This window comes from Panthera uncia (genome assembly GCF_023721935.1).
Source record: "Panthera uncia isolate 11264 chromosome B3 unlocalized genomic scaffold, Puncia_PCG_1.0 HiC_scaffold_1, whole genome shotgun sequence".
NCBI classification, from domain to species: Eukaryota; Metazoa; Chordata; class Mammalia; order Carnivora; family Felidae; genus Panthera; species Panthera uncia.
Window position 1 is genome coordinate 26,479,845 of NW_026057582.1, and position 13,771 is coordinate 26,493,615.

The 13,771-nt window shown below is 41.6% G+C and overlaps 1 protein-coding gene across 2 annotated transcripts; it reads left to right on the top strand.

Moving 5' to 3' along the window:
• Positions 1–123: 123 nt before the first annotated feature.
• Positions 124–13,469, top strand: ACYP1 (acylphosphatase 1). Of its 2 annotated transcripts, XM_049612467.1 has the most exons (4): positions 124–305; positions 4,847–4,903; positions 5,696–5,793; positions 13,056–13,469. In XM_049612467.1, exons 1-4 carry the CDS (start codon positions 143–145, stop codon positions 13,269–13,271), a joined length of 534 nt encoding a protein of 177 aa, XP_049468424.1. In that variant the 5' UTR covers positions 124–142; the 3' UTR covers positions 13,272–13,469. The 2 variants fall into 2 exon arrangements, with proteins under 2 accessions (XP_049468424.1, XP_049468425.1); XM_049612468.1 differs by lacking the exons at positions 124–305; positions 4,847–4,903 and adding an exon at positions 5,178–5,275.
• Positions 13,470–13,771: the final 302 nt, after the last annotated feature.

A 13,771-nucleotide genomic window follows, 5' to 3' on the forward strand; every position in this document is an offset into this window, starting at 1 on the left:
GGTGTGGTCAGTTTGAGTGTCACTTGACCCGCTGTCCCGCCAACTCTGCAGCTCTGTCCCGCCCTGCCCTTGGGGAACGGGAGAGGGGGTGGGAGAGGCTCTTCTGGGGCTCCATCAAAGAACTTGTATTTTTCTGAGAACGATGCTCCCAGACCCTGGGGTGTGCCCTTCTCTGGCAAAAGACAGAGCCCCTAGATGTGCCTTGGAGTCGTTCTGCCGCAGGATTCCGGTGTCCGCCCACTTAGCGGGAGTGGGCCTGCTGATAGCCTTTCTTAGCACGCTCGGCTGCTTTGTACGGGCCCCAGGTATGGCTGTCCATCTGTGCTTTTCTTCCCCACTAGTGTGGAACTTGCGGTCAAATTTTAGCAACTTGGCTAGGTTTTGCTAGTCAGTATCTCTCCGAGGTAGTTTTTGTAGCCAAGCTAATTATTTTGATATAATGTTTTACTCTCACGTGGTAACTCTGGCTGTCTCTCTGTGGGGCCCAACAGTGACTCAGCCAAGTGTAATGATAATAAAGTGAACTACCAGATCGAAAATAATCTGTATAACTTGGTTTCAACACTAAATGATATTCTATAACTTGTTAACATTAGAAGAGCGTTTATTTGTCTTCATGCTTCAGTTCATTTGTGTAAGCTGTTTGAAACAGGCAGTTTACTTTTTTCCTGTAACTACTCAAAAGATTAATGCACATGGGAAATAAAATGGACAGCAGTAGTCGGTGTTAATGCTTCAACATGTCATATTACAGCTTTATATGTTTCAGAGAAATTCCTTGGTGGGCCCTCCAGGGCAGTCCTTTCTGATTCCTTCTTTTCTTTCCTAGCTGATTCTACTGCCTTCTCTATATATGCAGTTTCAGGCATTTCCCGCTACTCCGACGGTCCCAGTTATCTCAGCATCTGGCCTGCCTGTCATCAACTCCTACAGCTCCCCTCCAGTCTGCCAGAATTTCCCAGGGTGCCCCCCTCCATCTTGCATTCCTTCCCTCTTGTTTCTGAGGGAAAAGAATCTTTCTCTTCGCATGAGTTCTGTTGAATTAGTCCCTTCCAGTACCCTCCAGGAATTGCCTCCATCACTTTATCCCTCCATCTTGTTTACTTCAAGTTGTATCTACCCCCACACTCCTTCTCTTTGGTTTTAACCTATGTTTAACTTTCCCCTGCAAAACAAACCTCACTTCCCCTGACCTGCTGCTTCTCATCTTAGGTTCCCCTTCATTTCTCCTCTTCTCCACAAGACTTCTTAATAGATAGCTGTACATTTGCGGTCCCCATTCTCTCATCTGCCCTCATTGTCCAGTCCTTTGTGGTCTGGCTTCCACCATTTCCATTTTCTTTAACTGCCAGGCTGCCAGTGACTTCCCGATAGCCAAAGACAAAAGCTATTTATTTCTTCAGCCTATTCATCAGCCATCATTGATTTTTCCCTCCCTTGGAACTCTCTTCTCACTTGCTCTGGTGCCTTCTTGGTTTCTTCTTTCATGTGTTTCCTCCATCTTCTTCCAGGTCTCTGACGTTTATGTCTTTTCCTCACCTGCCTCCCAAATTTGGTGTTCTCCAAAGCCCTCTCGTTTCTCATATATATGCAGTTCCAGAAATTCTCTTCCTTAATGATTTCAACCAAATGCTGACATTTCTGGTCTCACCTAGGTTTAAGTGATATCCACCTTAACACTCTCTCCTTAGTTACAGACTCAAATTTCCAACAGCCCGTGTATCACCTGCACATGAGCGTTCCTCAGGAACCTCAAACTCGGTATGACAGAAAACAAACTCATGATCATCTCCCCATTTCCCCATCTACTTCTTGTCCAGGGTTCTCCTTCATGCTGATAGCGTGTCGTCTTCCACTCCTTCCCTTTTGGTCCCCCCTTCTGTTTAACTAGTCAGCAGGTTCTGTTGAATTTATTCTGCAATGTCTCATACATGACTGTTTCTTTCTTGTCTGTTTGGTTTTTTTTTTACATGTATTTATTTTGAGAGAGTGTGTGTGTGCGCAGCAGAGAAAGAGGGGGAGCGAAAGAATGCCAAACAGGCTCAAACACCGCAGAACCCAATGCAGGGCTCAAACTCACGAACCATGAGATCGTGACCTGAGCCGAAACCTAGAGTCGGTTGCTAAACCAAATGAGCTGTCCTGGCGCCCCTGTGACTGTTCCTTTATATTTCTACTGTCCTTGGTGAGTTCTTCCTCAGTTTTCATTCAGACAGCATCACTCTCCTAACTGCTATTCTTGCTTGCAACATCTGTTCCCAAAGCTCATTTTTTATGCTGCTGCCAGAGCAGTTATCCTACTACCTCTGACCCCCATCATTCTCCTACCTAGTGGCTTCTTCTTTACCTATATCTTTACTTATACCTTCTTTATCTTTCCCCTTCAAGTTGGAACACATAATTTAACGTGGTTTTTGGATCTGCCAGATGAGGTCCAGTCTACCTTTCCAGCCCTGCCTCTCCAGAGTCTAGCCCAGTGGATAGCAGCCCTGGCTGAGCTTTAGGACTCCCCCTGGAAAGCGATTTCTGGGGTGAGACCTGGGTATTGGTATTTTGAAAAGCTTCCCCCAATGTCCTATTGTTCAGCCAGGGTTGAGATTCCCCTGGTCCAGCCACACCTGACTACTTGCACTCCCCGCCCCCCCCCCCCCCCCCCCCTTCTTATCTCAGCAGTACTAACTTGCCTCAAGTTCCATGCACTGGAAGGTGGGAGAGCGTAACATTTCTGGGAGTGGGCTCTGTACTCAGACTGCTGGAAGTAAATCCCAGCTCTATCACTTACTGGTCGTGGTTGTGTAACCTTGGATGATGTACTGCTTCCTTCAAGAACACTTTCCCAATCTTCCCAGTCAAAATGAATCTTTTTGCTCCTTTGTGCTCTCAGATATTTTCTGTCCTTGTGGCAGGACAGGGCTGACTCATGATGAGCTCTCAGTGGACGGTCGTGGAATTGATGAGCATGTTGTACGCTTTATTTGCATGCATATTCATCCCTTATACTAAATAAACCCTTTAAAAATTTTTTTAAGTGTTTTATTCATTATTTTTGAGAGTGAGAGTGCGAGAGGGGGAGGGACAGAGAGAGAGGGGAATAGAAGATCTGAAGTGGGCTCTGTGCTGACAGCAGCAAGCCCAATGCGGGGCACAAACTCACAAACTGTGAGATCATGACCTGAACTGATGTCAGACATTCACCCAACTGAGCCACTCAGGCACCCCCTAAATAAATTCTTTGAGGACAAAATTATATATCATTCATCTTTGTATATTTCTTTGTATATTCTACGTATGTCCCATATGTAGTAGACCATAGTTTTGTTTTTTTTTTTTAATTCTATAGAGAAACTAGTTTTTTGTTTTGTTTTGCTTTGGGATTTTTTTGTCTTTTTTTTTTTTTAATGAATTTTAGAGGGGCGCCTGGGTGGCTCTGTCAGTTAAGCGTCCAACTTCAGCTCAGGTCATGATCTCACAGTTTATGAGTTCGAGCCTCACACTGGGCTCTGTGCTGACAGCTCAGAGCCTGGAGCCTGCTTCAGATTTTGTGTCTCCCTCTCTCTCTCTGCCCCTCTCCTGCTTGTTCTCTCTCTCTCTCTCTCTCTCTCTCTCTCAAAAATAAACATTAAAAATGAATTTTAGAGAAAGAAATAACATCAGTCAGGCACTCTGTTTAGCATTATTTTCAAATATTCCAAGTATACCATTCAATCCTGCTTCCCACCCCACCTTCACCCCCACTAAGGTTATATGATTCCTCAGGATCTGGATCCTCACTTTTCAGTGGGGGAACAAGCAAAATGGTTAATCTTTATGACTTCTGTTGCAAATCCACCTCACCTCGCCAAGTCTGCCTTCCTGGAATAATCACATATGGAGTCTTATATTATGAAAGGATGTAATGTATACAAGCAATCCAAAGAGGAACAGTAAACACCACAGTTTTCCTTCACACGCATTCTTAATCATAAGGATAGCTGTACTCAAATGCCTGCAAGATGACTGTGCTTTTAACAATCATCAGCCACGACCCCCTTGACAATTCCCTTTTCTGGAAAGAAATTCATGCATTGTGGTCATTTGGCTTAGATTGATTGATTCGATTGTGATTCCAGGGCCATGGGTTATTTTGCTTGTGTTTGTGATTGGTTGATTTAGATAAGCATTATTTGGAGTTTTCATAGTAAGATAGCATTTCATGGGCAGCTTCCAGAAGCAGAGAAGGAAAAATAACTGCCGTTGGGACCTCTCTATTCACTTATCTCCCTTGCTACCAATTCCAGACTTGGGCATGGCCCAAAATTTGAAGAGAACTGAAAGAAAAAGGGCAGAAAGGTACCAGGCATACCTCAGAGACATCATGGGCTCTGTTCCAGATCACTGCAATAAAGTGAAGGTTGCGATAAAGTGAATCAAATAGAAATATAACTTTTATATGCATTGCTTTCCCAGTGTATTATATTGTAGTCTATTAAGTATGCAATTGCATTATGTCTTTAAAAAGTGCCCATACCTTAATTTGAAAAATACTTTGCTAAAAAATGCTAACCATTATCTGAGCTTTCAGTGAGTCATAATCACTGATCATAGATCACCATAACAAATATGATAATGATTAAAAAGTTTGATGTATTGTGAGAATTACCAAAGGGTAACTCAGAGACACAAAGTGAGCAAATGCTGCTGGAAAAAAAAAAAAAAATGATGCTGTTAGACTTAATCAATGCAGGATTGCCAATGTGTCCTATTCAATTTATTTGTTTATGGTATTTAATGTCTATCATCTATCTCCCACTTCCACAATTTAAGTTCCTCCCGACCAGTCAGTGATCCTTTTTGTCCTCTAATGTAGGTCAACCACCTAGAAATGTGCCTGGGACACAGAACGCTTTCAGTAAATATTCACTGAGTGAATAAATTTATCTCAAGTGCTTCTTCACGTGTGTCTTTCTCCCCACGAGAAAAATGAGAAAAGGGGTGCGCTTAGACACCGAGGTGGGGGGAGGCCTGTGTCTGTAGAATCAGAGCTAAGACTCTGGACAGATCCCGGACCCAAGGTTTACCGGCGCTCCCAGACTAGCCCGATGGAAATCCCGCCTTCTGGGCGGGCCCTGGACCGAGGGCGCCGTTTCTGATTGGTCATACGAGGTGATGGGCATGGAAGACAGCGAAGGAGGAGCCGTTCTCTAGGCTTCCGGGCGCCGAGGTTACCGGACTGTGGGAACCGTTGGGGTGCGGGTCGCCGGTGTAGTCCCTTGCGCCTGACAAGAGGACGTGGAGGGTGAGCTGGGACAGGGCCCCGTGGCGTGCTCATAGTTTGATTACCCCTAAAATGTTGGTAGGAGGTGATTCTGGTGGCCGAGGGGACCAGGTCCGTGGGAAGAGGAAGGGATGGAGAGGGAGCCAGGTGAGAGATGGGTTTAGGAAGGTAGTTGGATAAGCAGGTAATTGCCCAAACAGGGGCCTCTGTGGGCATTTGTGACCCAAAGCTCTTTGGCCTGGGTGATTTCCTGTCACTTACAATATCCGCGCTTGCACGTATTCGCTTCTGTGCTCTGAAGTTCGAGGATCATGATGTCAGGGAGAGGTCGCAGGGGTTACAGATGGAGACGTGTGGGTATGGCCCTTTCTTCTTCAGGATTTGGGGTCCTGGAATAAGATACCGAGCCCTTTACTTTTCTGCTTTTCTGGTCCCTGACAGGTATGAGCATGAACATGGCAGAAGGGGACACCCTGATATCAGTGGATTATGAGATTTTTGGGAAGGTCCAAGGGGTGTTTTTCCGCAAATACACTCAGGTATGTGGCCTACAAGCTTTGGGAACATAGCTAGGCTATGTGTATGGGAACAAGAGACAGTGTTCCTAACAAATGTGTTTTGGGAGACGCTGGCTGTCTGGTAGCCGCATGGTATTTTGTAGAGCAATGGGTATGAAAATGCTTTGTAGTGAGTGAAATACAATGTAAATGGCAGAATCATCTGCTGTTACTATCAGTCTTTCCTGACAATGGTGCCAGAGTACCTAAACACTTACTAATGAGCGTCTCTCTTCCCCAGGGGAATTGAGGGCTTTCCCAGTTCTCCCTATTGTGGCCTCATCAAACGAGATCACAATTCTTGTAGGAAAGCTAACATTGGTCAGATGGCATTTAGATGAACTATTGGTAAATTATGCAGTTTATGTAATTGTTTCCTCTGCAGCTGCTGCATGTTCTTCAGACCTCTTTTATTTCTTCCATCTACCCCATTCCCCCACTTGATTCCTGCCTACTCATTATGGCTTTGAAAGAAGAGTTACCTTTTCTTTCTTTCTTTTTTTTTTTTTTTTAAATTTTTTTTTTTTCAACGTTTTTTTATTTATTTTTGGGACAGAGAGAGACAGAGCATGAATGGGGGAGGGGCAGAGAGAGAGGGAGACACAGAATCGGAAACAGGCTCCAGGCTCCGAGCCATCAGCCCAGAGCCTGACGCGGGGCTCGAACTCACGGACCGCAAGATCGTGACCTGGCTGAAGTCGGACGCTTAACCGACTGCGCCACCCAGGCGCCCCGAAGAGTTACCTTTTCAAGCTAAAGCTTTTCTAATAAAAATACCTTATGTATCCCAGGGTAAGTAATGGTAACATTGAACATGGAGTCTAGTATTCCTACTAGAGTAATAGAGAGTAATTGTGGACATGAACAAACCATTGACAGCCAGACTCTACCTCTGCCTTAATGTCACTCACCTACCCTCAACTTGCACACACAGCTGCAATCTCAGTTTGCTTTCTGTCTGTGTAAGAGGATATCAGGCCTTCCCACTGTATTGCCAACCCCAAAGATAATGAGTTAAGACTGAAGAACAAGAAGTGTCACAGTCCTGGTACTGTGGGACAGAAAATTCAATGCTGCATCTTCAAAATATGAATGGTATGTGTCATACCTCTTTTTCCAATCACTTGCAGATCAGTTCCCCCTGTTTCATACTCATACATGAAGTGCTTGTTGAAAAAGAGAACTGCTGAAAAGTTAAAGCAAGAGCTATGTTCCAATTAGCTTTGGTACCAAGTATGCAGTGTAAATTCCTGTGTCTTAGTAAATTGAGGTGATAGCCTCAAAGATTAAAGTTGTTGAGGGAAAGGACCCAGCAGTATTATAGCCCATCTTTCTCTACTGTCCCCTCACCCCTTATGTCAGTGCCATGGTGTCTTGATTATTGTAGCTTTGAAGTAAATTTTGAAATTGGGATGTGTGAGTCCTTCAGATTTGTTCTTCCTTTTCACGATTATTTTTGTCTATTCTGGGTCCTTTATGTTTCCATGTGAATCTTACAATTAATTTGTCAATTTCTACAAGAAGGCAGCTGGGATTTTAATAGAGACTGCTTAAAATCTGTAGATCATGGGGCGCCTGCGTGGCTCGGTTGATTAAGTGTCTGACTTCGGCTCAGGTCATGATCTCTCAGTTCGTGGGTTCAAGCCCTGCATTGGGCTCTGTGCGGACAACTCAGAACCTGCTTCAGATTCTGTGTTTCCCTCTCTCTCTGCCCCTACCCTGCTTGCACTCTATCTCTCGTTCTCTCAAAAATAAATAAGCATTTTAAAAAATTTCTAAAAATCTGTAGATCAATTTAGGAAGTATTGTCATCTTAACAATATTGTCTTCCATTTTTGAGCATGGGATGTCTTTCCATTTATTTACATCTTCTTTAATTTCTTTCAACAATATTTTATAGTTGTTCATAAGTAAATCTGGTATTTCTTTTGTTAAATTTAGTCCTAAGAAATGTATTATATTCGGGGCACCTGGGAGGCTCAGTCGGTTGAGCGGCCGACTTCGGCTCAGGTCATGATCTCACGGTCCGTGAGTTCGAGCCCCGCATCGGGCTCTGTGCTGACAGCTCAGAGCCTGGAGACTGTTTCGGATTCTGTGTCTCCCTCTCTCTGACCCTTCCCCGTTCATGCTCTGTCTCTCTCTGTCTCAAAAATAAATAAACGTTAAAAAAAATTTTTTTTAAATAAAAAAAAAAAGAAATGTATTATATTCAATGCTATTATAAATGGAACTGTTCCCTTAGTTTCATTTTTGATTGTTCGTTGACAGTGTATAGAAATACAATTGATTTTTGCATATTGATCTTATATCCTGCAATCTTGTGAACTTGTTTACTAGTTCTAATTTGTGTGTGTGAGTTTATCCCCTAAGATTTTTCTGTATATGAGATATGTCATCTGTGAGTAAAGGTAGTTTTACATCTTCCTTTCCACTTTGAATGCCTTTTATTTCTTTTTCCCTGCCCTGGCTAGAACCTCCAGTATAATATTAAGTAGATGTGGCAAGGGCCACTTGTCTTGTTCCTGATCACAGGAGAAAGTGTTCAACCTTCCACTATTAGTTATGTTAGCTGTGGGTTTTTCACAGATGCCTTTTTATTAGGCTGAGGATGTTCCCTTCTATTCCGAGTTTGAGTGTTCAATTTTGTCAAATGCTTTTCCTTCATCTATGACGTGATCATCTGGTTTCATCCGGTTTCTGTTTTATTTGCTAATATGGTATGTTGCATTGTTTTATTAATATCATGCTTATTAATATGATTTTTTAAGCTATAGTGTATTGATTTTTCTATGTTGAACCAACCTTGCATTGCTAGGATAAACCCCAATTTTTCTTTGGTGTGCCATCCTTTTTATATGTTGCTGTATTTGGTTTGTTCGTGTTTTGTTGAGTTTTGCATCCATATTCACAAGTAATATTAGCTTATAGTTTTTGGGTTTTTGTTTTTTTTTTTTCTTGTGATGTCTTTGCCCAGTTTTGATGTGAGGGTAATACTGGCTTGATAGAATGATTTGGGAAGAGTTTTCTTTTGTTTTGTGGAAGAATTTGTGAAGGGTTGGTGAAAGAGTCTTTTTTAAACATTTGATATAATTCACCTCTGAAGCCATTTAGTCCTGGGCTTTTCTTTGTGGGAAGTTTTAAATTACTAAGTCAGTCTCTTTGTTTAGTACAGGTCTATTCAGATTGTCTATTTCTTCTTTTTTTTTTTTTTTTTAAATTTTTTTTCAACATTTTTTATTTATTTTTGGGACAGAGAGAGACCGAGCATGAACGGGGGAGGGGCAGAGAGAGAGGGAGACACAGAATCGGAAACAGGCTCCAGGCTCCAAGCCATCAGCCCAGAGCCTGACGCGGGGCTCGAACTCACGGACCGCGAGATCGTGACCTGGCTGAAGTCGGACGCTTAACCGACTGCGCCACCCAGGCGCCCCAGATTGTCTATTTCTTCTTGAGCCAGTTTCAGTAGTTTGAGTCTTTCTAAGAATCTTCCCTTTTCATCTAAGTTATGTAATTTGTTGCTACCCAATTGTTTATGATATTCCCTTATAGTCCTTTTTATTTTTGTAAGCTTGATGGTGATGTCCCCTCTTTAATTACTGATTTTAGTAATTTGAGACTTCTCTCTCTTTTTCTTTATCAGTCTAGCTAAAGGTTTGGCAATTTTTGTTGATCTTTCTAAAGAACCAACTTTTTGTTTCATTGATTTTTCTCTTTTTTTCCATTCTCTATTTTATTAGCCCCTACTCTAATCTTTATTATTTTTATCTTTCTGCTTGTTTTGAATTTTGGCTTGATCTTCGTTTTCTAGTTTCCTAAGATGGAAGTCTAGGTTATTGATCTGAAAGGACTTTCTATTTATTTATTTATTTATTTATTTATTTACATTTATTTATTTTTGAGAGACAGAGCATGAGCAGGGGAGGGGCAGAGAGAGAGGGAGACACAGAATCGGAAGCAGGCTCCAGGCTCTGAGCTGTCAGCACAGAGCCCGGCACGGGGCTCAAACCCACAAACCGCTAGATCATGACCTGAGCCGAAGTCGGACGCTCAACTGACCGAGCCACCCAGGTGCCCCTGCGAGGACTTTCTTTTTAGATTGAGACTGGAGTTGGTGATTATATTCCTTAAAATAATGTTTTCAGAATATGGTTATGAGGAAGAATTAGCTTCCTGTAATTTTCTTAGGAACAAATACTGTTCATTTATTTAGATAGATATTCAAAACTGAACATGATTCAGCAACATTATGCTATCACTTAAAAATATACTATCATTTAAAAATAAGAACAGAATAGGGGAACCTAGTGGCTCAGTCGGTTAAGCGTCCAACTCTTGATAGCAACTCAGGTTGTGGTCTTACTTCTGTGAGATCAAGCCCTATGTTGGGCTCTGTGGTAAGCAGAGCCTGCTTGGGATTCTCTCCCTCTCTCTCTCTTTTTTATTTTTATTTATTTATTTTTTTAAAACGTTTATTTTATTTTTTTGAGACAGAGAGAGACAGAGCATGAACGGGGGAGGGTCAGAGAGAAGGAGACACAGAATCTGAAACAGGCTCCAGGCTCTGAGCTGTCAGCACAGAGCCCAATGTGGGGCTCGAACTCACGGACCGTGAGATCATGACCTGAGCTGAAGTCGGCCGCTTAACCGACTGAGCCACCCAGGCGCCCCATCTCTCTTTCTTTTTTAAAAAAGGTTTTTAAGTATGTATGTATGTATTTATAGTGTATTTATTTTGAGAGAGAGAGAGAAAGCGCACACACAAAAGCCAGGGAGAGAGAAAGAGAAAATCCCAGGCAGGCTCTGAGCTGTCAGTACAGAGCCCAACACAGGGCTTGATCCCACAAACGGTGAGATCATAACTTGAGTGGAAATCAAGAGTCAGATGCTCAACCAACTGAGCCACCCAGGTGCCCCTCCCTTTCACTCTCTGACTCTCCCCTGTTTTCTCTCTCAAAATAAATAAATAGACTTTAAAAATAAAAATAAGAACAGGGGCACATGGGTGGCTCAGTTGGTTAAGCATCCAACTCTTGGTTTTGGCTCAGGTCATGATCTCAGGCTTTTGTGGGTTCAAGCCCTGTGTTGGGCTCTGCACTGACAGCCTACTTGGGATTCTCTCTCTCTTCCTCCCTCTCTGCCCCTCCCCCACTTGTGCTGTCTCTGCCTCTCTCAAAACAAATAAATAAATTTTTGAAAAAATAAAAATGGGGCGCCTGAGTGGCTTGGTCGATTAAGCGTCCGACTTCGGCTCACGTCATGATCTCACGGTCCGTGAGTTCGAGCCCCGCGTCAGGCTCTGTGCTGACAGCTCAGAGCCCGGGGCCTGTTTCAGATTCTGTGTCTCCCTCTCTCTCTGCCCCTCCCCTGTTCATGCTCTGTCTCTCTCTGTCTCAAAAATAAATAAACGTCAAAAAAAAATTGAAAAAATAAAAATTAAAAAAAAATAAGAACAGAATCAAATGCACAAATAAAACCCACAGGAAACTCCTATAGGAAATTCCCATTCTCAACACCAATCAAACTTGGGAGTGTTTTTTTCCGCTCTCAGGAGTTCAGATAAATCACATTGCAATTTAAAGATTATTGTGACTTTATAAACTCCTGCTCAAAACTTAATATAATTATATCTAGTTACCATATAAGGTAACTTCTAAGATCTAAGGATATCGAACCCTCTTAGGTTAATTTGAAGCAGAAGAGTGCAATTGTTATACAAAGTCAATTGGATGTAGTCCTTCCTTGAAATCCATTCTCTGTGTTTTTGTTCTTTTTTTTTTTTTTTTTTTTATGCCACCATTTTGGCACTTAATGCGTGCTGTAGGTATCTTCTATTTTTCTTCATTCCTTAATTTTCTCTGTATCCCTTAAATTGGTTATTTATTTGACGGCAGCCTCTTTGTTCATTATACAAACATGTCTTTGCTTTGAACATAACTGATATGATAGATACTTTAGTTTCTCATCAAACATGGTTTTGCTGTGCATAACATTTTCTTTGGCCTACTGCAGCAATTTCCCATATTTATTAGATCACTACTCTGGCATTTGGGCACGCAATCATGTTAACTCCCATTTTCTTTTGTAACCCAATTCCTTCCATTTACATAGGTTACTTTAACAATAAATTTTATAATATCTCTGCTTGCAAATTTTACCAAAAAAAAAAAATTACCTGTAAACATTGCTACCTTTCCCAGTTTTTCAGTCATTCCACAGTTTAATGACTTAAAGGAAAGAACATTGGAAAGGCTAAGAGAAAAGCAACTACAATGATTAGATGGTCTTCATAAACTTATTCAATTTAAAGGTGCTGTGATTATTTAGACAGAAGAAAAGAAAATCAAATAAAAACCTAATAGTTATATAGTCTCATGAAACTTTGATGTTCAGAGGCTAATCACTATATGATTTTTCCTGCCCTAGGAGGAGGATAGAAAGTAGGCTTTGGATGTAACATAAAGACTTTGGGTTAGACAGTTTTTCTATAGTGAGAACACAGGAATGAGTTGCCCAGGAAATAATGATTTAAACAAAAAATTTTTTTTAACGTTTATTTATTTTTGAGACAGAGAGAGACAGAGCATGAACAGGGGAGGGGCAGAGAGAGAGGGAGACACAGAATCTGAAACAGGCTCCGGGCTCTGAGCTGTCAGCACAGAGCCTGACGCGGGGCTCGAACTCACGGACCGTGAGATCATGACGTGAGCCGAAGTCGGACGCTTAACCCACCGAGCCACCCAGGCACCCCGATTTTTAAAGATATAATGGACACTCGTTCATCTGGATTTGTTTAGGTGTGGTCCTGGCTAAAGACAAAGAGAAGGATCAGATAACTTCATGCTTTTTCTGTTTAATATACCCACCAGATTCTTGATTAGGAGAAAGGAAAATGAGCAAGATACAGCCCAGTATCCTAACAACAATCAGCCTTAGGGAATCATTTTGAAAGCATCTGATTTGCTTTAGTACTTAAGTCTTTAGTACTTAACCAAACTGATTACATAATGAAAATTTCTAGTGCCTGGGTTTTATAGGGTAGAAGAAGGAAATGGCGTCAAGTGGCCAACTCTTCATGTTAAGGTCAATGAGATTCTCCTTGCTGTAGTTCTGTTTTGACTGTTCTGGACAATATCAAATTAGTTTCAGTGGCTTGATTCTAGGCCAAGATTCTGGCAACAGATTGTAGTCGCACTGTTTTCAATCTCACTGGATTTTTCTCTCTCTCATATTTTTCTTTCCCTTAGGCTGAGGGTAAAAAGCTGGGATTGGTTGGCTGGGTCCAGAACACTGACCAGGGCACAGTGCAAGGACAATTGCAAGGTCCCATCTCTAAAGTTCGTCATATGCAGGAATGGCTTGAGACAAGAGGAAGTCCCAAATCACATATTGATAGAGCAAACTTCAGGAATGAGAAAGTCATCGTAAAGTTGGATTACTCAGATTTCCAGATTGTGAAATAATGGCCCGAATTTAAATTTTCTAAGATAAACGCACTGGTTTTGTTTTTATTGTTAATATAGAACTATTCTGTGTTCAGTATTAGAATTTGTCAGTAAGTTATGTTAGTATCAGATATTTGAATATCACTGTATATGTATGATAGAAGGATGACAACTAACTATTCACAATTCTAATAAATAAAAACACATTAGAACCTTTTGTGTAGGGTACTTTCTTTGGTGAACTTCATTTTGGGCAAAATAAGAGGTATTTACTCAGCAAACATCTATGGGAAGAGAGTTTTGAGGTAATTTAAAGAGAGCTGAAAGAAAAAGAAATTACTTTGAATCATTTTAAAAAATTGTTTTCATGAAGTTTTCTTCAGGAAATTGTACACCTATTAAGGTTAGCTGTTTAAATGGCATTTTGGACTAATTACTTTTACTTTTCTGGAGTTCCCGCTGTCATTCCTTTCCTCTGGGCAAGGATTTCATATAAAGCAATGTTATGGGATAAATTA